Genomic DNA, 23,369 nt, shown 5'->3' on the forward strand with positions numbered 1-23,369 from the left:
TTCCTTTGTTACGGCTGCCCAATATCCGCTCCTTACGGTATAGAAATTTGACGAAGTAAATTGCCAAAACCATAAGTCATCCTTACCATGATTCCGTTCAGGTATAGAAAAAATCAGCTTTCGATCACGATCGTTGAGAAGTGAAGTAATTCTGTCAACATCCCAGTTTCCATCCGGATTTTTTAATTGTAGAACCGTCTCAGTGTTGCTGTTTGTAGGCTTTGGGGAGGAGACGAAAGGATTCAGCGCATCCGGGAGCCATGGATCCTCCCAAATCCGAATTGAGTCGCCTCTTCCGACCTTCCGCCTTAATCCGTCACGAAGGAGAGAGCTACCTGCAATGATATTCCTCCAAAGATATGAAGGATTGTGTCCCAGACCTGCATCAAGAAAATCACCGTTAGGAAAATAACGAGCTTTGAGGATTTTTGCCACCAGTGATTCAGGGTCCTGTATAATTCGCCAACTTTGTTTAGCTAGGAGAGCCAAATTAAAGAGGTGAATATTTCTGAATCCCATGCCACCTTCAGATTTAGGAACGCACAAATCTTCCCACCGTTTCCAATGAATCCCTGACGGATTAGTCCCTGATGATTTCCACCAGAACCTGTTAAGCAATTTATTAACTTCATCACAGAAATCCATAGGCATAAGAAATAAACCCATCAAATATGTAGGGATAGATTGCAGAACTGCTTTGATAAGTATTTCCTTGCCAGCTCGTGACAGAAATTTCTCTTTCCAGTTATTTATCCAGTTCCAAATTCTGTCTTTGAGGAAACCAAAAACTCTAGATTTACTTCTTCCAATGTCAATAGGGGCTCCAAGATAATTATCCAGAGTCGATACTTCACCGACTCCCACCTCACTAACTACATCACTTCTTGCTTGAATCAGAGTATTAGTGCTAAAGAACAAAGATGATTTTTGAAAATTAATGCATTGCCCTGAAGCTTTCTCATAACTTGACAAACAATCTCGAATGCAACTAGCCTCAGTCTTATTGGCTCGGAAAAATAGAAGACTGTCGTCAGCGAAGAATAAATGTGAGATTGTAGGCGCACCTCTTACGATTTTAAATCCATGCAATTTCCCTTCCCGTTCCCTAGCAGTTAATAATGTCGTGAGGCCTTCAGCACAGATCAGAAAAAGGAAAGGGGACAGCGGATCACCCTGCCGTAAGCCTCTTTGTGGAATAATTGGCCCAAGCTCCCTGTTGTCTTGAATGATCTTATACGACACTGTTGTGACACATAACATGATCCAGTTGACCCAATTTGCTGGAAAGCCCAGCCTTTGAAGCATATTTTTCAGAAATTTCCATTCAATACGATCATAAGCCTTGCTCATGTCTAATATGAGTGCCGAACAGCCCACTTTGCCTTGTCTGAGATTTTTCATCTTGTGCACAAACTCATACGCCACCACTATATTGTCGTTAATTAGTCGTCCAGGGATGAATGCACTTTGGCTAGGTGAAATTATGTCAGGGAGAACTCGTTTGAATCGGTTTGCCAACATCTTGGACAAAATCTTGAATAACACATTGCATAAGGCTATAGGTCTAAGATCAGACACAACTTCCACATTTTTCTTTTTGGGAATTAGTACGATAAGAGTATCATTGAGCTGCGGAGGTAATTGAGTTTCCCTTAGAATTGACAGGCACATTTTGCTAACATCTGACCCCATAATTTCCCAATAATGCTGAAAAAACGCAGGGTTGAGTCCGTCGGGTCCCGGGCTTTTTTCAGGTTGCCTAGAAAAACACGCCTTTTTGACATCGTCGGCGGTGAATGGTTCAGATAGAAGAGTAGAATGGATTTCTGTAATTTTAGAACTGACCTGTGCAAGGATCTCAGAATCTTCAACTCCTGTGCTGGTAAATATATTCTCAAAATACCCAGTGAGCTGCTCTTCCAAACCATTTCCCCATGTTACCCTATTCCATGTACCATCCAATAATGATGAAAAAATATTCCTCTGTTTCCTTTCAGTGGCATAAGAATGAAAATATCTCAAATTTGAGTCCCCTTCTTTTAACCAGAACAGCTTTGCACGCTGCCTCCAGAAATCCTCCTGTTGCTTCAGAATTTTTGTATAAGCAGAAGAAGCTTTAAAAAATTGCTCAATACCATACTCATCTTTGCTACTGCTGTACCTCTCCATCATGATTCGCATAGCACTGAGTGACTTCCTGAAATTACTTTCCAAGTTAGAGCTCCATCCTTGTAAAGCCGATGAGCATCTTTCAATTTTTTCAGAAATTGGACAACTATCAGCCATACGCCATGAATTGGCAACTACCGAAGCACACTGATCTTCCCTAACCCACGCATTCTCGAATCGAAACCGTCGTACCTGTGGTTTACGGATCCATGCTTGAATTTCGAGCAGTAGAGCTGAGTGATCGGAAGCCACTGTTAGTAAATTATGAAGTTTGGATGTTGCAAAAGTTGATTTCCATACCCTGTTAACCAGAGCTCTGTCAAGTCGTTCCTCTATCCAGTGACCAGTCCCGCGTCCTACTTCCCAGGTGTTTGGATGTCCAGACATGTCGACCTTAAATAAATCACTATCCTCTACAGTTGACTTAAAACCATTCGATAACCAATCCGGTTGTCTTCTACCTCCGACTTTTTCATTAACAGTGAGGATATCATTAAAGTCCCCTATACAGCACCATGCCAACCCATCTTGTTCCTTAAGGGATCGCAGCAAGTCCCAAGATGCTCGGCGTCTACTTCTTTCCGGATAACCATAGAAACCAGTGACCCTGTAAGAACTGAAATTAGAAAACGAAATTTTAGAGTCAATGAAATTTGGTGAAGATGATATGATTTCCACTTTGATTGATTCCTTCCAGCACATAATAAGGCCACCTCCATGCCCGCTTCCATCAACAATATGAGTCCCTGAGAATCCCAGTTGCTTACAAATCTTCTGAACTCTCTCTTCCTTGATCATTGTCTCCATCAAGAATAGAACCATGGGCTTGTGAATCCTGATTATGTCCAGGAGAACATTAACTGTGCGTGAGTTGCCCAACCCACGACAGTTCCAGCTTAGGATGCTCATTGGTTCAGGCGGGCCTGAATCCCAGGTCCCACCCCTTCTTCGTTTTTTGAGTAACCATTGATTTCCATATCCATCTCCCTTTCCTCCCTTCTCAGTCTTTTCGGATCATGAATAAAACCCGATGCTTCTTCAGAATTTCCTTGTGCCTTATCGAGAGCTTGCTCTTGGATTTGCACCCCCTCAGCCACAACCTTACTTCCTCCTACTTTTGATACTGGTGATTCCCGCAACCATTCCCTCCCAACCTGACTGCCCCCACGCCGTGGAAGTGCCCTTAGAAAACTGCCAAATTGTCTCTCAGCTGGAGGATTAGGATCATCGTATAAAGAGACACAGAATTTGTCCGAGTGTCCTATAACCCCACCGTAGAAACATAAACTAGGAAGACGTTCGTATCTGAAGTTAATCCATAACCAATCCCCACCACTTCTTTTCATCTTTTGTCCCCTTTTGATTGGCTTCCGAATGTCCATAGTCACTTTTATGCGTAAGAAACTGCGTCTTAGGCCCGAGAAGTTCTGGGGGTCTGCTTCAATGAACTCCCCTATGTAATTCCCTAAACTACGGCATACCGTTTCCGTTTGGAAACCTACGGGAAGATCTGCTATCTGAACCCAAATTAAGAGACTAAAAAGTTCCATTTGAAGTGCCTGCTCTGTTACCTCCAATCTCTTAATGATTAGAACGTTTTGATTAAACGTCCAGGGACCATCATTCAACACCCTTGCAATATCCATCTCGTGATAGAATTGGAACAAGTACCTGCCTTCTCTGTCAGTTTCAGTAATTGTGACACCCTTTACCGGTCGCCAGATGGCTGCTAACGTACACTTCATACTGTCAAAGTGGACGGGCTTTGCTGATAAAAATTGACCGATTATGAAAAGAGAGGGCTGCAAGTTATCCACTGGAGCTTCTTCCGCTGATAGAATAATCCCCTCCTCATCTTCATCAGTTAGCCTTAATCTTGCATAAGCTTCAAGAACCCCTTTTCCTTTATCCATCTGCAAAAAAAATCGAAGAAACCCGAAAAAAACCTGAATTGCAGCGAAGCCAACGAAATCGCCGATAATAGGAAACCAGTTTAAATTGACTTTAGGAGAGAGACCAGTATCCGATGCTGGAAAAAAAACCCCTAATTTTTTAGGTATACTCTTGATGAGGAGAAGGAGCCGTCAAGAAGAAGAGCATCGGCGGCGGTGACACAAAGAAAAACCGTATAAGAGAAACCACGAACTGATACTGAAAAAAACCCCAATTTTAAAGGTTTGTTGATGATGGGAAGATGGAACCGTAATAGCACCGGCGGCGGAACAGGGAAACCTAATGAATAGGAAAGAAAAACTTCTCACAAGAGAAGACGTAAAACTTCTCAACAGAGAAGACCAATAATATCATATATAAATACTCTTATAATCAACATAGTTCAATCTCCCACTTCTATTTTAATTCTATAGAATAATAGTATACTTTTGAATATTTTTTCATTTACGTTTTGAAAATAAGGTTATTAAATATTTGAGCCTGGGTTAAGTAGGATTCTGATTCTGCCGTTGTTGCAAGGACGGGGGAAAATCTAATATCACTGGACAATCCCTAACAAATGGTATTTATCTCTCAAATAAAGCAAATTATTAAAAACACTCGATTTTACATGTCAAATGGAAGATCTCTCATACATATTTTGACACGTATAGCAACGACCCACATATATAATAAGAGGCCTCACTATTTTAACTATTAATTGAACTCACAATATACGCTTTCAAATATAAATTGGAAATCCTCCGAGTAACATGGAAATCCGAATGCTTAATATAAGAACTCCTCAAATAGTCGTAATGTCCTATTAGGTTGTACTAGTATACTTTCTTTAGAAAGAATTATTTTCTATCCAGCCAAAAAGCATCATCATACTGCTTTTTTATTTAATTAGCTCTCGAAATTAGTTCCTTGTGGATATTTAATTAGTTAAAAATGGGTTACTCAATTTGTTTTTTTTTTTTTTTTTTTTTTTTGTTATTATAGGTTTAATTTGACAAAAAAAAAAAAAGATTTTAATGTATCTAAATAAATAAAAGATAAAAGGTTTAATGAATCCAAAAGTGAATGATGGGCAGTTGATATTGTTTTTTTGTTTTTTTTTTTCATATAAAGTCTAAACATTTTCTAGTTGCGTAAATGAGTAGCACCATAAAAAATAATATGCATTATACCTATTTGGCTCCCTAAACTAGATTTTTAAAGTCAATTAGGATATTAAACTATCAAAATCATTAATTAGGTCCCTAAACTAATCAAAACTCATCAATTGAGTCCATATTATAAATAAAAATCATCAATTGAGGTCATAAAAATTCATTCGGTTAAACAGTTTTAGACCAGCTTCCACAAACTCATATTGAACCAACACAGAGATTATTACCGTCTATATGAAACAGTCACAGTTTCTGATTTAGGGATAAAATAGGTACTCAATTGATGATTTTTGCCTAGTTCAAGGCCTGATTGATGATGTTGATAGTTTAGAATCTTAATTGACTTTAATGCTTTAGTTTAGGGACCCAAATGAATATAATACCTACGTAACAATATTAAGACTACTTGTCAGAAAAATAATATACTAGTTTGACATAATAGATAATACATCTTATATTATATTGATTATAGTAAAATAAATGAATTGTATTTTTATTTTACTAATTACCACTCCCAAAATTGTCCAAGCTCCTTTGTTTCTTCTCGTCTCTTTCCTCTTTTTTTCTCACAACCTCATCATCTATTAAATACACAATTTTTTTTATTATGTGAATCTACTTTGAAGAGGAAAAGGGAAGCTTATCTTCATTCTTCCTCCTTCCACCGGGTTAGATTTTCTGTATTTTTTATTGTTTTGTGTTTTTTCTGTCTGTGTTCATATACTTCATCTGATCTCCTTATTCATTTGAATTGTATATATTCTCTATTATTTTTTCGTTTATACATTTTTCAAATTTAGCACGAGCGGAAACGGTTTATCTTGTTCGTAGATCAATGGATCTACGTGGTTGCAATAAAAAAAGGATTCATATCCGAATGTTCAGATCGGCTTAAATGATGATGATTGGATTGCAGATGCTTTTCTACGGATTTGGATTTATGAGAAGTATATATTTTCTTGTTATTTTATATTTTTAATACCTTTTATGGTTATTTTTGCTCTTTATAGTCGTTTTTATGCCTTTATGGATCTTGTAAGGTTTTATTTCTTATGTTGTTGTACTTGCTTGGTCATGTACTAAAAATTTAAGTGTTTCAATAAATAAAAAACCACTTCCAAAATAAAAAGTTTGAATCAATTATATTATTTTTTTAATTCTCATTGACTTATTAAATAAGTAAACATTACCAGCAATGCTATCGTTATAAAACTAATTATATATCGGATTAAGGTATAAAAATATTTTTAATGTTTTGGATCAGGAGCAATTTACCTTAACGTTTTTAGTCAAGAGCAATTTTATCCCTAATGTTAATAATTTAGGTTAATTTCAGACACTATTATAAAACATATATATTGACTATTGTGTGTTTTCTCCCTGGTGAGAGTTTTATGTTGTGTGTTCTCTCCCTGGTGAGATTTTTACGTTGCTTTGAACTTTTCGTTCCGTCGACCTACTGCCGGCATTGAACCCTAATCGCCACTGTACCCTGGTGATCATTATTCTGTTTCCTTTCCTACTGTCCTTATTACTCTTATCCCTACGAGTATTCAAACTTGCAAAACACAATATGGAAGAGAATCTAGCAAGGCTTGAGATAAATGAAGATGAGTTTGATGGCGTGGAACTGGGGAATGCAACACCCAACGATATGCCTGAGGATACAGGTTTGCATTTTGTTGGTCGTTTCGTGACAGATAAAACAGTAAACTTCACCGCCATGAAACTTAAAATGGCAAACTGGCGGTCGGGACGGGGAGTGGCTATTGAAGAGCTCTCTGAAAATCTGTTCTCTTTTGAACTATTCCATGAAGCTGACAAGGACCGGATAGTGGCAGGAGGGCCATGGTCTTTGGATAATCAATCCTTAATCATGGAAGTGTGGAAGCGTGGATCCAGAGTTGACACGATACAACTGCATTTTATGGAAATCTGGGTGCAAGTCTATGACCTGCCAGTTGGAGTTATGTCAGAACATGTCGGAAAACAAATAGCTAACTTTATTAGATCTTTCATTGCCTATGACCCGCACAATGATTCGATCTTCGGTAGACAGTTTATGCGAATCCGGGTTCGGATTGATACCAGAAAACCTCTCAAACGAGTCAAAAAGATTCTTCGTGCGAAGGACACGTGTTCTTTTATTTCCTTTAAATATGAGCGGTTGGGACTTTTTGTTACATATGCGGACTGTTAGGCCACTCGGAACGCTTTTGTGAGAAGATTTTTACACAAAGAGGGAGAGATTTGAAGAGGGAATGGGGCGAATGGCTAAAATCTCCGTTGCGCATGGGAGGGGACCAGAGTGGGTCTAAATGGCTGAGACCTGTAGGTGGCGATAAAATGGGGGACATCGGAGGGAGTAGTAGCAGTTTTGATCCAGAAATTTCCCATTTGGCTTTCCTTAAAGCAGCAGGTCATTTACACAAGATGAATCGGACAGAAGAGAGGTCTTCCTCAAACAGCCTTGCTAGTAGAAAACAGAAGGGTTGTGAGATTGGTAATGTTTTGAATGTCAACCTAGTTCCTATCCCAAAAAGCTCGAATGTGCCATTAATGAACCAAGTAGAGGATGATGTGATGTTGATAAATGACGAAGAGGAAGGAATGGAATTTGGTGAGGATAGAAAGCGAACACGAGAGGAGAAGGGAGCTGATCTAAATCAGCCACTGCAGTTTGTAACTGAGGCTAACAAAGGACCAATCACTGGACACTTATTAGAAGAAGCTATTTCTAAAATTGATGTGGCTTCCTCTTCACTACCTAAATCGGCGAGACCTGGCATCCAGGCCCGCCGATCGCAATGAGTTGCCTTAGTTGGAATTGCTGGGGACTGGGGAACACCCACGCAATTCGAAGTCTTGTTGAGCTTGTTAGAGCTCATTCCCCATCTGTAGTGTTTTTAATTGAAACTCTTTGTGACAAGCAACGTATTGACTTAGTGAAGACTCGTTTAAAGTTTGCTGGCTGTTTCGCTGTAAAAAGCGTTGGGCACAGCGGGGGATTGGCGGTTTTGTGGCAGAGTACTCAAGAGGTATCAGTTGAAAGCTTCTCAGATCACCATTCGAGTTAAATGTTTCAGATACAAGTCGGGGTGATTGGCGACTCATCTATTTTTATGGTTTTGCAAGCCGTTCGGATCACTCTCAGTCATAGGACCTGCTTACGCATTTATCATCTTCTTCTATTCTCCTAACTATAGTGATCGAGGATTTCAACTGCCTTCTTGATCAATCTGAGAAACAAGGTGGAGCCTTGTACCCCTTACATCTGATACACCAATTTCCATGGGCCATTTCAAACTGCAATTTGCATGAAATTCACCAGTAGGGTGACGCTTTCACTTAGGAGAAGGGCCGTGGCTCTCCTAATTGGGTCCGGGAAAAATTGGACCGCGCTTTCTATACTGAATCCTGGCTCTCACGGTTCGAAGACCATAAATTGCTGAATCTGATCTCATCCTATTCAGACCATGCCCCATTGCTCTTAAATTTCAATCATTGGCCTGTACACAGACAACAAAGGGGCTTCAAATTCGACATGGCCTGGCTGTCGAAGAGCGATTTTACTGATACTGTGCGTCGAAACTGGAGTGCAGGTCATGGTAGTAACCTGGTGTCGCGGCTGTCCTCCTGTTCAGCGTCAATGGACCAGTGGGGTCGAGAATTCCAGAGCTGTTTCACTCGCAAAATTGCGCAATGCAAATCAGTGTTAGACAGGCTTCGCTCAAGTTCGGATGGAAGGGATATTGTGCATTTTCTGGAAGCAAAACAGCAGCTCGACTCTCTTCTTTTGCAGGATGAGATATCTCTCAAATAAAGAGCCAAAGTTTTCTGGCTTAAAAGTGGAGACAGCAACTCCAAATTCTTTCACACGTGCTTAAGGGCTCGGAGAAATTAGAACTGTATTCAACACATATGAGGGGACGATGGCGCCTTTGTTGAGGGACAATCAAACTTGGGTAGTCTCATCAAACACCATTTCATTAATGTTTTTGCAGCAAGCACCATTGTTAATGACATGTCAACATTTAATGTTTTAGACGCAAAAGTGACTGTTGATATGAATGCCATTCTGATTGCGGATTTTGAGTATATCGAATTTAAAACTGCTATATTCCAAATGAAAGGGGACAAGGCACCGGGCCCTGATGGATTAAATCCGGGCTTTTTCCAACACTTTTATGATTTAATTGGAAATGATGTTTTCCTTGCATGCTCAGGCTAGTTGAATAGATGTGAATTTCCAGCTAATTTGAATGATACGATTATTGTGTTAATTCCTAAATGTGATAATCTTGAATGGTTGAAGGATCTCCGCCCTATTGCTCTTTGTAATGTTCTGTATAAGATCATTGCAAAAGTATGACTGTTGATATGAATGCCATTCTGATTGCGGATTTTGAGTATACCGAATTTAAAACTGCTATATTCCAAATGAAATGGGACAAGGCACCGGGCCCTGATGGATTAAATCCGGGCTTTTTCCAACACTTTTATGATTTAATTGGAAATGATGTTTTCCTTGCATGCTCAGGCTAGTTGAATAGATGTGAATTTCCAGCTAATTTGAATGATACGATTATTGCGTTAATTCCTAAATGTGATAATCTTGAATGGTTGAAGGATCTCCGCCCTATTGCTCTTTGTAATGTTCTGTATAAGATCATTGCAAAAGTATTGGCCAATCGCCTTAAATCAATTCTAGCTGACATCATCTCTAAGAGCCAATCAGCTTTTGTTCCTGGCAGGTCTATTATTGACAATGTATTGGTAGCTTTTGAAACCTTACATTTTCTGAAGCGTCAAAACAGGAGTCTGTCTAGAAATGTTGCTCTAAAAATCGATATCAGTAAAGCTTATGACCGAGTTGACTGGGGCTTTATAAAAGCTGTTATGATATGATTGGCCTTCCATGATAAATGGGTTGCTTGGATAATGTTATGTGTGTCTACTGTTTCTTATTCTGTGGCTGTTAATTCAAAACTGGTTGGCCCAATTACACTAGGACGTGGCTTGAGACAAGGAGACCCTCTATCTCCTTACCTGTTTATTCTGTGTGCAGAAGTGTTCTCTAAACTTTTATCTCATGCTGAGGGTAATGGGTTATTGCATGGCTACCGCATACATTATCGGGGCCCCTCTGTCTCTCACTTACTGTTTGCAGATGACTCTTTCCTGTTCTTTAATGCATCTTTGGAGGAGAGCCGAGTGATACTGGACACCTTGCACCAGTATGAAACAGCCTCGGGCCAAGCTATAAATCTTCAAAAGTCAGGTATCTTCTTTAGTCCAAATGTCTATGCTGATCTTCAATTGGGTATAAAAGCTCTTCTAAATGTTCATTCAACTCTGGACACTGGTAAATATCTGGGACTTCCCTGATTAATTGGAAAAACAAAGTCTGCAATCTTTAGCTTCTTGAAAGACCGGCTGAGGAAGAGATTTAACAGTTGGGGAGTAAAATTCTTATCTTGTACAGGGAAAGATGTTCTTTTAAAGGTCGTTGCTCAATCCCTCCTGACATACTGTATGAGTGCATTTCTGTTACCGCGGTCTCTATGTGACGAACTGCAATGAATGATGAATTCTTTCTGGTGGGGTATGAAGGGAAACAGACAAAAGGGTGTTCACTGGGCAACTTGGTCCAGACTTTGTGATTCTCGAGGTAGTGGAGGCCTAGGTTATAGAGATCTTCACTCATTTAACTTATCTTTACTGGGTAAGCAAGGGTGGAACTTCATCCACAAACCAAACACTTTAGTTAGCCGGATGTTCAAAGCAAAATATTTTTCACAAAATTGCTTTGTCACCTTTAAACTAGGCAATAATCCTAGTTATGTTTGGAGGGGTATTTGGTCTTCGCTTGAGGCTCTTTCCCTTGGTCTGATATGGCGTATTGGTAATGGATTTTTTGTATTAGTTTGGAGGCAACCGTGGTTATGCAGGGATGAAGGATTTATCCCTTATAGGAACACTGAGACTAGTTTAAACGAGTTGAAGGTGGCAGACCTCTTTTTGCCAGGAGAAAAAAGGTGGCAGCTATTATCAAAAACATGATCCTTCCGCGACGAGATACCGAAGATTGTTTAATCTTGCACTTTACAAAAAATGGCATCTACTCGTCTAAGTCGGGTTACCGAGCTTTGGAAACTCGACAGCGGGTTCGAGTTGTGGATGACGGTTGGACAAAGCTTTGGCAACTTCACATTCCGCCCAAAATTCGTTTTTTCCTATGGCGGGGTGTCATGAATTTCCTCCCCAGTCATCTACAGTTGCACTCAAGACGAATTGATGTCCCTCTGACCTGCACAATATCCGGAGGCGACATTGAACACTTATGCCACTTACTAATCTCTTGTCCATATGCTGTAGTTTGCTGGCAATCTGCAGGTTTAATTCTACCCAGGGATGATACTACTGAATTGGGAGCTTATTTCCTGAACCTTTGCCGCTCCAAGGAAGCAAGCTAGCTTGGCAAAGTGGCTACGGTCTTATGGGTCATATGGGGACAGCGAAACGATAAACTCCAGAACGATAGGCTACAAACGCCTAGGGCAGCAGTACAGCAAGGGATGCAATTTGTGCGAAATTGGAAGGAACAACAGCAGCAGATCGCTATCTCTCTGCAGCAGCCAGTTTCCCGATCTGTCACCTGGCGGAAACCTGCTGCAGACCGTTTCGCCTGTAATGTGGATGCGTCGATATTTACTGAGGAGGGTTGTCATGGCTGGGGTGCTGTAGTTCGGGACAACCATGGTGAATTCATAAGCTGCTACTCGGGCTTTCAAATAGGAAGACCGTCGGTTCAGTTTGCGGAAGGAACTGCCCTTATCAATGGCTTACGATGGCTGCTCAACCTCTAAATGATGAACGTAGATCTCAGACTCCCTAACCGTTGTGAACAGCATCAACGGGAACCGCAATGACATTACCGAGTTTGGTGTTCTTATCCAAGAATGCAAAGACATCCTCTCTACTCGACCCGATATTCGGGTGTTTTTTTATCATCGATTAGCGAATAATGCAGCTCATACTCTAGCTAGGAGTGCTTATTCCAATGCTAATCCTTTTATTTTCTTTTATGCACCGAACTCTATCGAGTCTGTAATCTTGCACGACCGATCCTTTGAGTAATATGGTTTTTTCATTTCAAAAAAAATAAAACATATATATTTTTGTTCTTTGTTTTGCACCAATTGCATATCAATTCGTTCTAAAAAAAGGATTTCATGTTTTTTGTAATTTAATAATAGAATTGGAGATTAATATTTATAAATTCGGTGAAAGTTTTGAATTTTTTTGTTGAATTCGACAAAAGACAGTATATTTTTTTATTTTTTTCACATCTCAACATATGTTTGTGATTTGTTACTGATAAAATAACGTACATGTGAAGTGTAGATGACAAGATTAATGACCGAAAAAACAGCTTGATGAATTATTTCTCAAATTGACCAAATTTATCAATTTTATAGGTAAAATTTCTCTTAACTTCCAACATTAAAGTTAAAATTACACTATTTTAGAGGTTAAGAGTACCCAAAATATTAGGGGTATTTTTGGCCCTTAACCTAAGAAAACACATTGCATGGTCTTTGACATCATTTTGATATTTGTATAAAAAAAGGATATCTTAATTTTCTGAAAAACAAACTGCCAGGGTAGGTAGGGTGCCTGTACGTCCTAGTCTTCAGCCCGACACTGCAAATACCCAAAAGTCGAACGTCGTCTCCAGGGCCGGTCCTGACATTTTAGGGGCCCCAGACGAAATAAGAGATAATTGGCCTTTAATAAAGAAAAATTATACTAAAAAATCTGAAAAGAGAAATTTGGGTCCATTTTAGACCTAAAATGTCATTATTTGGTTAATTTTTAGACCTAATGGGTATTATAACTAAATTTATAACAAAAAAAAAATAGTATATATTTAATAAAATTAAAATTTTTAGGCCCTTTTTGGTTTTGGGCCCTGGACGGCCGCACCCCGGGCCTATGCCCAGGGCCGGCCCTGGTCGTCTCCATCATAGTCCACCATTTTAGCGTTAACATTGTCGTTGTACTCCATGAAATCAAACCGATGCTCTTTTTATCTCTTATCAAGTTTCGGATTTGTTTCCTTGTTCCATGAAATCAAATCTCAACTTAACAATTGATTTTATCAAGGTAATTACAAATTCTAATTTCTTAATCGGCGTTTATGACTCTCTGTATTGCCTGCTCGCACTTTGCGTCATATTTGTGATCTTCTTTTCTTTAATTGTTTTGGGTTTTGAACTTGTGTTTGGTTAATTTTAAAAATTCTTTGGTGAACAAAGCATCTGCTTCTTTGCAAAATAAGACAAACTCCAAGTTTTAGTATATAACTAGATGGATACCCTCACTACGTTTCGGAACGAAAAATATATTAAAATTCTATTTTACTATATTATTTACTCAAATACAATATTATAATACTATATCATTAAATGTAATCATAATTAATAGCACAATACAAATAACATTATAATTATAATTATACACAATAAGCGTCTAAAAAATATCTAAGCTACTAAAGGAAGAACATATTAATCTCTCTCATTCTTTATAGAAGTCTTGGATTAACAATTTGGTAGACTGTAATAATCTTGTCTGTGTCCTTATCCTTGTTAGGAATCCTCAAATCTGTTCAAAAACCAAACTTGTATCCATCATATCAAGCAATTGAAACATGATCGTTGAAGTACATCATATAAAATCATTTTTATTCATTTTGTTAGACATTTCCAAGGAAAAATATATATATTACTGCGACTATTCAAAGAAATAGCAACCTATACTTCAACTTAACATAAATTTGGTTATAACTTAATAGCTCATATCCATGTAACATATATATATATATATATATATATATATATACAAACACGTAACTCTTTAACCATGTCATTATCATCTAAATTATTTATTATTTTGTAACTATAATCGACTTTTATGCACCTTATATGTATAATAACTTGATCATTTTGTCTAAGAAAAACATGAAAAAATGTTAATCTCAAAGCAAAAATTTGACATATGAAAATCCATTGGAAACCTTACATTTTTTTATAGAAAAATAATAATATTTAAATGCATTTAAACAAATATATTTTGACTTGGAGGGTAAACTAATTACGATATAATAATTCCATCAAGTTAAGTGCAGGGAAAAGAAAAGTTTTAAGGCTTAAGCATAATAGATATGGAAAAAAGTTCTACAGAACTACCAATCAATAGGATTGATAACAATGCTTGTCTTAGTTGTCTATTAAGTTTGTAGCTAATCTGTTGGTATTTACAAATTAGTAAAATTGCTTATCCATCAATATAATGACCATAATAAGAAACTTATCCCAACAAAAACCAAACTATAAACAAACTAAGAAAAATTAATTTCACCATAAGAATCAAATTATCCCAACAAAAACCAAACTATAAACAAACTAAGAAAAATTAATTTCAAAATAAGAATCAAATTATCCCAACAAAAACCAAACACTGATCTTTCAAAAAAAAAAACAAACACTGATCTTGTTCAAACATCAAGAAACAGAACAATAGAATAAGCAAATTAACAAATCCTTAACTTGTAAAAAGGGAACAAAGTAACAAACAAAAACAGAACAATATAATAAGCAAATTAACAAATCCTTAACATAAATGTAAAAAGGGAATAAAGGGAACTGTAGAAACTGAAAATACAGAGAACTAATTGTGATGACCAACTGAGTAATCACTCTAAAATGTAACTAAAGGAATAAAAAAGGCATGTCTCTTAGTGCATTTTATAACATGCTTAGCCCACTTGTAACTGTTCTGTAAATCAAGAGAGATCTTAGTTTAGTCCATTAGTAACATCTTGAATCCATATTACTTTTTTTGGTTGCTTCATTGTACAATAATATTATTTGTGTACAAAAAATTATTAGTTCCTATAATAACGTTAACTTTACTTGATATAGCTAAAACAAAAGGAAGCTGAAAATGGCCAAACCAACCTCTCCCATGTAACCAAATTCACTTATGTTTCTAATGATCATTTCCATATTTTCAAAGGCATCTGCAAATGTGACTTCACTACTTCTTCCCAGTATGAACTGCTTGAACGATCCAATCCTCCTTGTATTCTTTAACTCACCAGCAAAACCTTGAAATGAAATTATAACAAATATCAATACAAATTTTCCAATCCCAAGAATTTGAAACAAAACAAAACATTTTTTTTTTTTGATAAAAGTGATAGGGGTAACCTCACAAACAAAAGAAAATTTTAAAAACAAAAGAGTGGTGAACTATTTGCACCTTTGGCTTAAATTTCAAGGGGAGTGGTGAATTGAAACTTGGTCAGAAACAAAGGGTGATTATTGAATTGAAACCTGTTATTCCTTCTTTACCAAATACAACAAAGATCATGACATGAATAATTCCAAGTAAGGTTGCAATATCTGAGACCCTAAGGTGTCGTTTGGTTCGCCGAATAGAATGGAATGGAATAGAATGGTTATTCCAAAGGAATAGAATAGCAAAGAATGGAATAGATAATTTTTTTATTAAAAAGACAATATTATCCTCAAATGTAATTTCTTATTTATTTTAAAATTTCAATTTTTTACTATAAATTATTCAAATATTTAATATATATTATTTTAAAAAATATATAAAAAATAGAAAAATGGAAAACACGAAAGACGAAAAAAACACGAAAAATACATTAAAAACGAAAAAACAATAAGAACATGAAAACGGAAAAATTGTAAAAACACGAAAAAAGAGAGGTAAAAAAACAAAAACAAAAGAAAAAAATGAGAAAAAAGTGGAAAAGGGTGAAAACGCGAAAACATATAAACGTGTTAACACAAAAAAAAACACACGCAAAATATGAAAAAACACAAAAAAATGTGCAAACCGTAAAAAACACAAAAACATGAAAAAAGTGGAAAACACGAAAATGTGAAAAAAAAATGAAAAACGTGAAAAAATCGAAAAACACGAAAACATGAAAAAGTGGTAAAAACACGAAAAATGCGTTTGTAACGTTTTTTTATGTTTTTCCGTGTTTCCCAAGTTTTCTTGTTTTTTCCGTTTGTTCACGTTTTGTCATGTTATTGTGTTTTATTTTGCATTTTTTCAATTTTTCACGTTTTAGTTTTTCGGTTTTTTCCCTTTTTGTTTTTTTTTTGCGTTTTTGTATTTTTCGTATTTTGTTACTTTTTCGTGTTATTCACGTTTTTCCATGTTTTTCGTATTTTTTCATATTTTTTTTGTTTTTAACGTTTTCGTGTTTTGTTTGCGTTTTTCGCATTTTCATGTTTTTCACATATTGTTACGTTTTTGTGTTTTAGCATTTTTCGTATTTTTTCGCATTTTCGTGTTTTTATTTTTCACGTTTTTTAATATTTCGTGTTTTGTCACTTTTTCGCGCTATTCCTATTTTGTGTTTTTCGTGTGTTTGCTTTTTTTTTGCGTCTTCGTGTTTTTCGCATTTGTTCACGTTTTCATGTTTTTCGCGTATTTTATTTTTTGCATATTCTCGTGTTTGTAACATTTTCACATTTTTCATGTTTCATATTTTTCGTATTTTTACATTTTTTAACGTTTTGATCATTTTTCCATTTTTCACGTTTTATATGATATAAATTATGGATTGACCAAAATTTATAAGATTTGAGAAAGTGATTAGAAATAAGATTGAGGATTTAATGGAGGATAATTTTGTAAATTACAAAAATATAATATTAGGAATAGGCCATTCCTAACCTAAATTGAAGAATAGCTATTCCATGAAATCAATGAATAGGGATTCCATGAAATAGCTATTCCTTAAAAAAAATCAACCAAAGGTGGGAATAGCTATTCTTTAGGAATATGCTATTCTATTCCCCCTCTATTCCGCGAACCAAGCGAGCCCTAAAGGTATTATATAGAAGCACCAAAGCACCACCAACTTGCAATGGCATCAGCTATATAGCGTGTAGCTGTAGCAGCATGGCAGAGATGCTGATATGCATCAACAGCCATGTAATTGACGATTTATCCAACTCCAGTGGCACCTGCATTGTTGAAACACACAAAAAAAAATATTATGAAGAAAATATTTATTTTTTCATAAAAGAATATTTTCTTTTACTCAACTTTCTCGGCAATTAAACAAAGAGTGATTGCTAAAATAGAGACAGTTTACCTCAACCTCGAGCAGAGAATTCACATTTTCAACCTTCAATCAAAGTTGAGAAAAAGAAAAATTTAGACTACAATATCCATATAACTAAACATGCAAGTAAAATTTAGCAAAAAACACAATCATAAATTGTATTAACAAATAAAAATTAGCATGCCATACAAATTAGACCTGGCAATTATCGTGTTCGAGTCGTGTTCGTGTCGTGTCATTTCGGGTTCGTGTCATAAAAGAGTAAACCCAAACCCAACCCAAAAACTTTCGTGTCAAAGTCGTGTTAACCTGTTCGGGTTAGTGTCGATTTCGTGTCGTGTTTTCGGGTTACATGTAATTTTGTTATGCATATATATTAATAATAACTCTTAAAAATATAAAAAGATATGGTACTGTTTTTAAACGTTTTATATCATTTTTAGATTAGTATGTTAACAATAATTATCGAAAAGTTCGATAATATCATGTTAGAGGGTCATGTAATATGTTTATAACAATTTAGGAAATTCAAACCAATATTTGCAATTAATAATTATAATTTTATTATCTTTATTAATAAAGTGACATAAAAACACGAGAGAATATAACAATAATTTTCAATATCCGTGTCAGTTTCGTGTTTTCGGGTTGACACGAAAATGACACGAAAATGAACGTGTCATTTCGTGTCGTGTCAACTTTCGTGTCGTGTCATAAAACCCTAAACACTAACACTAAAAAAGCATGTCGTGTTCGTGTCGTGTCATCGGGTCGTGTGTTGCTTTGCCGGGTCTAATACAAATTATTCAAAAGTGAATAAATAATAGAAAAAAAGGCAAAACATTGAGAAAGTAAAAAAACAGAAAACCATATGATAAATTGTCATATCAATTTATCTCTTGTATTTTCCTTTGTTCTTATTCACTCAATTTTCTCTACCGCTTCCATTTAGCTCATTTACCATAAATGGACTCTTTCATTCCTCAAGAGTTAAAGTTGAAATAACTTGGAATTTAATTTCCTTTTTGGTCCACTAAATAGAGTAGACAAAGACAAATTTATGCCATTAAAATTATAAGTATGCATATTATTTAGATTTCTTATTAAAAAAGGCATGAAAAACAACAAATGAAAATATTATACTGCACAATCATATAATCATAAATTTATACTGCAGAATCATGTTATATAGTTGTTAATATTTTAAATATTAATATATGGAAAACAACCCGGCATAGAAAATAATTAAAAAAATGTAAAATTAGGAGAGCATAAAATATAGAATTCCAAAGCTAGAGACATTTAAAATTCCGCAAATCAGTAGAGGGAAAACAAACTGAATAGCTACAGAACTTGGGAAACCTTAAGACAATGAATGTGATTAAAGATCCAAAAACTGATAGAGTTTTGTTGCAGGAATGAAAAAGGTTCGTGGTTTGCAGGTTGGATATTCCATATAATATTTCAAGCCTCAAATTTTAGATCTGATGTTCATCTGACTGTTAAAATTAGTTTAAGGGCACTGTTAGAAATTCAACAAATGATGAAGAGATTGGAAACACATGTACCTTATAAGATCTGGTATAAACACTGGAAAAGAAATGACTGTGAACATCTCCCTTGGTGAACACAGAACCAAAATTAGGAACAGCTCCCAAATTGATGAATAAATTCAAATGAAGAAAAACGGAACAATAAAATTGAAATTGGAAAAATAAAGAGAAGAAGATAATAGAGCTTTACCTTGTTAGAAGAGAATGAGCTTGGTTTTGAGAAGATGAGAAGAAAAGTGTTTTTGGTGTTGTTGCTGTTGTTTTCTTGCACATCTTCTCTCCTTTGGACTTTCAATTGGGATTCATTCTGCTCCTTTGGTAGACAGAGAAGGGAAGAAAGGAAGAAGGCACGAATTCCTAAATAGGAAAGCTAGTAGGTAGAGAAGAGAAGAAGAGAGAAGGCACGAATTCCTAGATAGAAAAGGTAAGTAATACGACATCGTTTTGCTGCCAGGTTGCTGGAAATTTTCTGTGAATGACAGGGGTAATACGGTCAACTCAGGATGTAAGGGTAACATTGGAAAAAAATTGGAAAAAAATTTCTAATTTTACTGTTCCCTACCCATCACTTTTATATGTATATATAATTGTTTCAATTTCTATTTTGATTTTGCAACTTTCCTGAAAGGTTTTGAGCTTGTGTTTGAATACTCTGTTTTAATTCTTCATATTCTCATTTCAAATCATTTAATTATCCGTTACCAAATAGTCTAATATTCATGAAAAAGAAAGTGAATTTTCATGTATAGTCTGATTTCTTTGAAGCCTTATTGTAAAACTAGGACTTCACTGTGCAACACAAAAAAGGTCTATTGGAAATTGTTTGCATTTCTTTCAACAAAGAACTCTTTATCACGTACACTGGTTGCTGGTACAGAGATGGTGCTGTGGTTTGGATGATCAGAATATATTACAATTGAGTTTTGAGACAGAGTGTAAGCTACAATTTAGTCATACGGCTCGTTAGTGTTTGATGAAATGTGTCATTAACAAATTCAAATATTGTCTGATGGTCGAATTCATCTTGTTAAATACTCAAATTTATTGATGATAAAGTTATAACGGATAATGGGAATACTGTTAAACTGCTATTGGGTTTATCTTGGTAAGAGAAACAAATGATTTTGGGTTTGGTAGTTTATTGAAGTTTATTCTTGATCATATAGTTTGCTGGGTTTTGAGAGTGTTTGATGAAATGTGTCACTCACTAACAAGTTCAAATATTGTTTGATGGTCGAATTCACTTTGTTAAATAATGTTATTACAAATGGGAATACTATCAAACTGCTATTGGGTTTATCTTGGTAAGACAAACTCCTGATTTTAGGTTTGCTAGTTTGTTGAAGTTTAATCTTGATCATAAAGTGGATGAGCAAGGCGTGGCGTGAGAACAACTTGAAGTGGAGCTTTCTTTGGCAGGATTATACCTTCGCCTTCTGTCATATCCACAGCTTCATTTCCTGGAGTTGTAATGTCAAATGCCTGAATCAACCTTGCTAGACTCAAGTGTATAATCTGCATTGCCAAGTTGGTCCCTGGACAAGACCGTCTCCCTCCACTAAACGGTAAGTACTCGAAATTCTGCCCTGAAACATCCAAATACGATTGCTTTGTCAAAAATCTTTCAGGTATGAATTCATCAGGATTGGACCAAATATTGGGGTCTCTGTGCAATTTCCAAAAATTTGTAAAGAGACGAGTTCCTTTGGGAATAAAGTATTCGGATATGTAGCAATCTTCAGCTGCCTGGCGAGGAACTCCTAAAGGAGCAGCAGGGTATAATCGCAGTGTTTCCTTAACCACAGCCCTCAGGTACTCCAGTTTCTCAATATCATCAACTTGTACGCATCTATTCTTTCCAATTTTCTGGTCTAGTTCTTCTTGAGCTCTCTCCATTGCATTTCTGTTGTTCAACAAGTTGCATAATGCCCATATTGTAGTGATTGCTGTGGTGTCTGAGGCTGCAATAACAATTGCCTGCAATAATGATAATATGGAGTTTAAAGATATTTTTTGCTTAATCAAGTCAAGTTTTTCTTACAAAAAATGATATTTGTTACCGTAATTGTTGCTTTGATTATGGTTTCTTTTTTAAGCCCCAAGGAATCATCATCCTCGATCACAGATAACATAACATCGATGAAGTCTTTTCTATCTTCATTTTCATTTTTCTTCAACTTATGCTCTTCTATCCAACTCTCTACAATTGAATCCACTTCCTCTGTCACTCTCTTCATTGTCTTCACTACTCCTTTGACATCCAACCATCCAATAAACGGAATTAAATCCCCAGGAACAAACACAAAGTCTCTCATAATTTGTTTAAGAGGATGCACCTTTTCATCTTCTCCGCCACAATCGATGAATCTCTTACTTGCTACCATTCTCGTAACCATATTAAGAACCATGTTTTCAATACGTTCACTCATATTAATCTTTTCACTAGTACGGTTGTTGCATTCCAGATATATATCTTTGACCAAATGGTTCACCTCTGATACTTGAACATTATTCAACAACTTGATCCTCTGACTAGAAAGGAGCTCTATAGTAGCTAGCTTTCTCATATTGCGCCAATAGGAACCGTATGGGGAAAAGCCAAATGCTGCATAGTTGTAGCCGATTATCTGAGCTTGACTTGATGGCGGTCGATATGCGAGGATCTTGTCATTGATTGTGAAACATTCCTTCATCGCCTTGTGATCGGAAATTATAACTGTAGGGTGCAATCCAAGCCTCAAGGAGAAGACGGCGCCGTATTTGTCAGCCATTTCGGATATGGTTATTGCAAGTGGTTTCTTGCCACCAAGATGATGTAGATGGCCGATGATTGGCAGCCCTCCTGCTGCTGCTGGCACGAACTTGACGTTGCTCTTGTTATAAGGTGCTGCTCTCCATATCTTAGTTAGTACAAGTAGTAGAACTGTAAGTATAACGGCTGAAAATGAAATGGTATTCAAAATTGAAGAAGCATCCATGGTTGCTGATTGTAGTCTGAGTGTGAGTGTGAGAAATTCAACGAAATATATAAATGTAGAATGTACAGTTCCTGTTCTTGAATATGTATTAATAAGGTAATCTGCACTCTTGAATTTATATTGCAGTCAATGTGATGGCGCTGACTGAAACCAAATTTATGGTGATTGGATGATCAAACTCTCAATAATTGACAGTTTTATATTTTAAATTTAAATTTGAAATACTAGGAAGCCAATAATTTAGTATGAATAAATTGAATACTGTAATTTAATTACAATAATATGATTGTGATATTATATTAGCATATCTTAGAATGTAGTCTAGAAGATCTTTTATGGTGCAAGAGAGGGAGTTAATGATATTATCCATTATTAATTAGAATTCATTCTGTTACTTTCAGTTTAGGATTCTTAGTTTTCTTTTTCATTATTTAATTTCAGAAAAGGGCATAATTCATGTTTGTAATGCTTTTGATTATGCCAACTCTTTCTTCTTCAATCAAGAATGGAGGCTAAGACCCTACTTAGAATGAATAAATTATGCTGTCTGCCTGCTTTTGATTAGGGCATAATCTTCCTTTTCCTTGCGTTGCGTCAATGTGGATATTTTTTTCCGCCTGAATCACAATATGATCGCAACACCATATGATGTTGATTTGTTGGTTTTTGCAGGGATTGAATTATAGGCGACAACGCCGTGGAGCTTAGCACATAATCTCATTCTTCAACGACTTGTGACTACGCACAGTCAGTATACCTGTTCAAAAGTCCGTCCCAGCCCTAGGTCCGACCCGGTTCAAGCTCACTTAGATCCGAATATAGAGTGGGTTGGGCCTGAGATTTATCTCAAAACCCAGACCTAGTCCGGCCCGAATTTTAATAATAATCATAGTTTAATAAATTTTATAATTTAATAAACTTTATATTCAAATTAAAAAACTTTATATTCCAAAATTATATAACTTTACCATTTGTAGTTTATATATATATATATATATATATAAAAGCAGCAGTACCATTTATGTATTGTATAATGTATTGTTAATATGAGATTTAAAAATATTAAACAAAGAATATCATGAATACTAGAGTTTTTTTGTTTCACTTTTCCAGAGTACTACATATATCTTGGGTACATCGTGTACACATCTAGCCTCTAAAACACATCTTCATCTTAAAAAATAACTAATCTTATGTTGGTTTATTAGCAGAATAGGAAAAAAAATCAATTTTATCCATTTTATTTTTTTTATAGATTTTGAAACATTGTGGGCGGGCTGGGCTAGGTTTGGGATTTGTGTTTTTGGCTCGAGCCCAGCCCGGTCCGAGCCCGTACTTTGAAAGTTGCGTGCTAAGTTGGGTCTGGACAAATGATATTATTACTCAG

At 36.0% G+C, this 23,369-nt stretch overlaps 2 protein-coding genes across 2 annotated transcripts; both read right to left on the bottom strand.

The window, feature by feature from the left end:
• Positions 1-17,013: 17,013 nt before the first annotated feature.
• On the bottom strand, positions 17,014-19,570 carry LOC136229741 (uncharacterized). Its single transcript, XM_066018640.1, has 5 exons — positions 19,567-19,570; positions 19,195-19,361; positions 19,020-19,070; positions 17,482-17,514; positions 17,014-17,350 (listed from the first exon to the last, which is right to left on the bottom strand). Exons 1-5 carry the CDS (start codon positions 19,568-19,570, stop codon positions 17,261-17,263), a joined length of 345 nt encoding a protein of 114 aa, XP_065874712.1. The 3' UTR covers positions 17,014-17,260.
• Positions 19,571-20,174: 604 nt separating this feature from the next.
• LOC136230588 (cytochrome P450 CYP82J17-like) lies at positions 20,175-21,987 on the bottom strand. Its single transcript, XM_066019712.1, has 2 exons — positions 21,065-21,987; positions 20,175-20,981 (listed from the first exon to the last, which is right to left on the bottom strand). The coding sequence occupies exons 1-2, from the start codon at positions 21,980-21,982 to the stop codon at positions 20,352-20,354; spliced, it is 1,548 nt and encodes a 515-aa protein (XP_065875784.1). The 5' UTR covers positions 21,983-21,987; the 3' UTR covers positions 20,175-20,351.
• Positions 21,988-23,369: the final 1,382 nt, after the last annotated feature.

The sequence above is a fragment of the Euphorbia lathyris genome, chromosome 5, assembly GCF_963576675.1.
Source record: "Euphorbia lathyris chromosome 5, ddEupLath1.1, whole genome shotgun sequence".
Classification (NCBI taxonomy): Eukaryota; Viridiplantae; Streptophyta; class Magnoliopsida; order Malpighiales; family Euphorbiaceae; genus Euphorbia; species Euphorbia lathyris.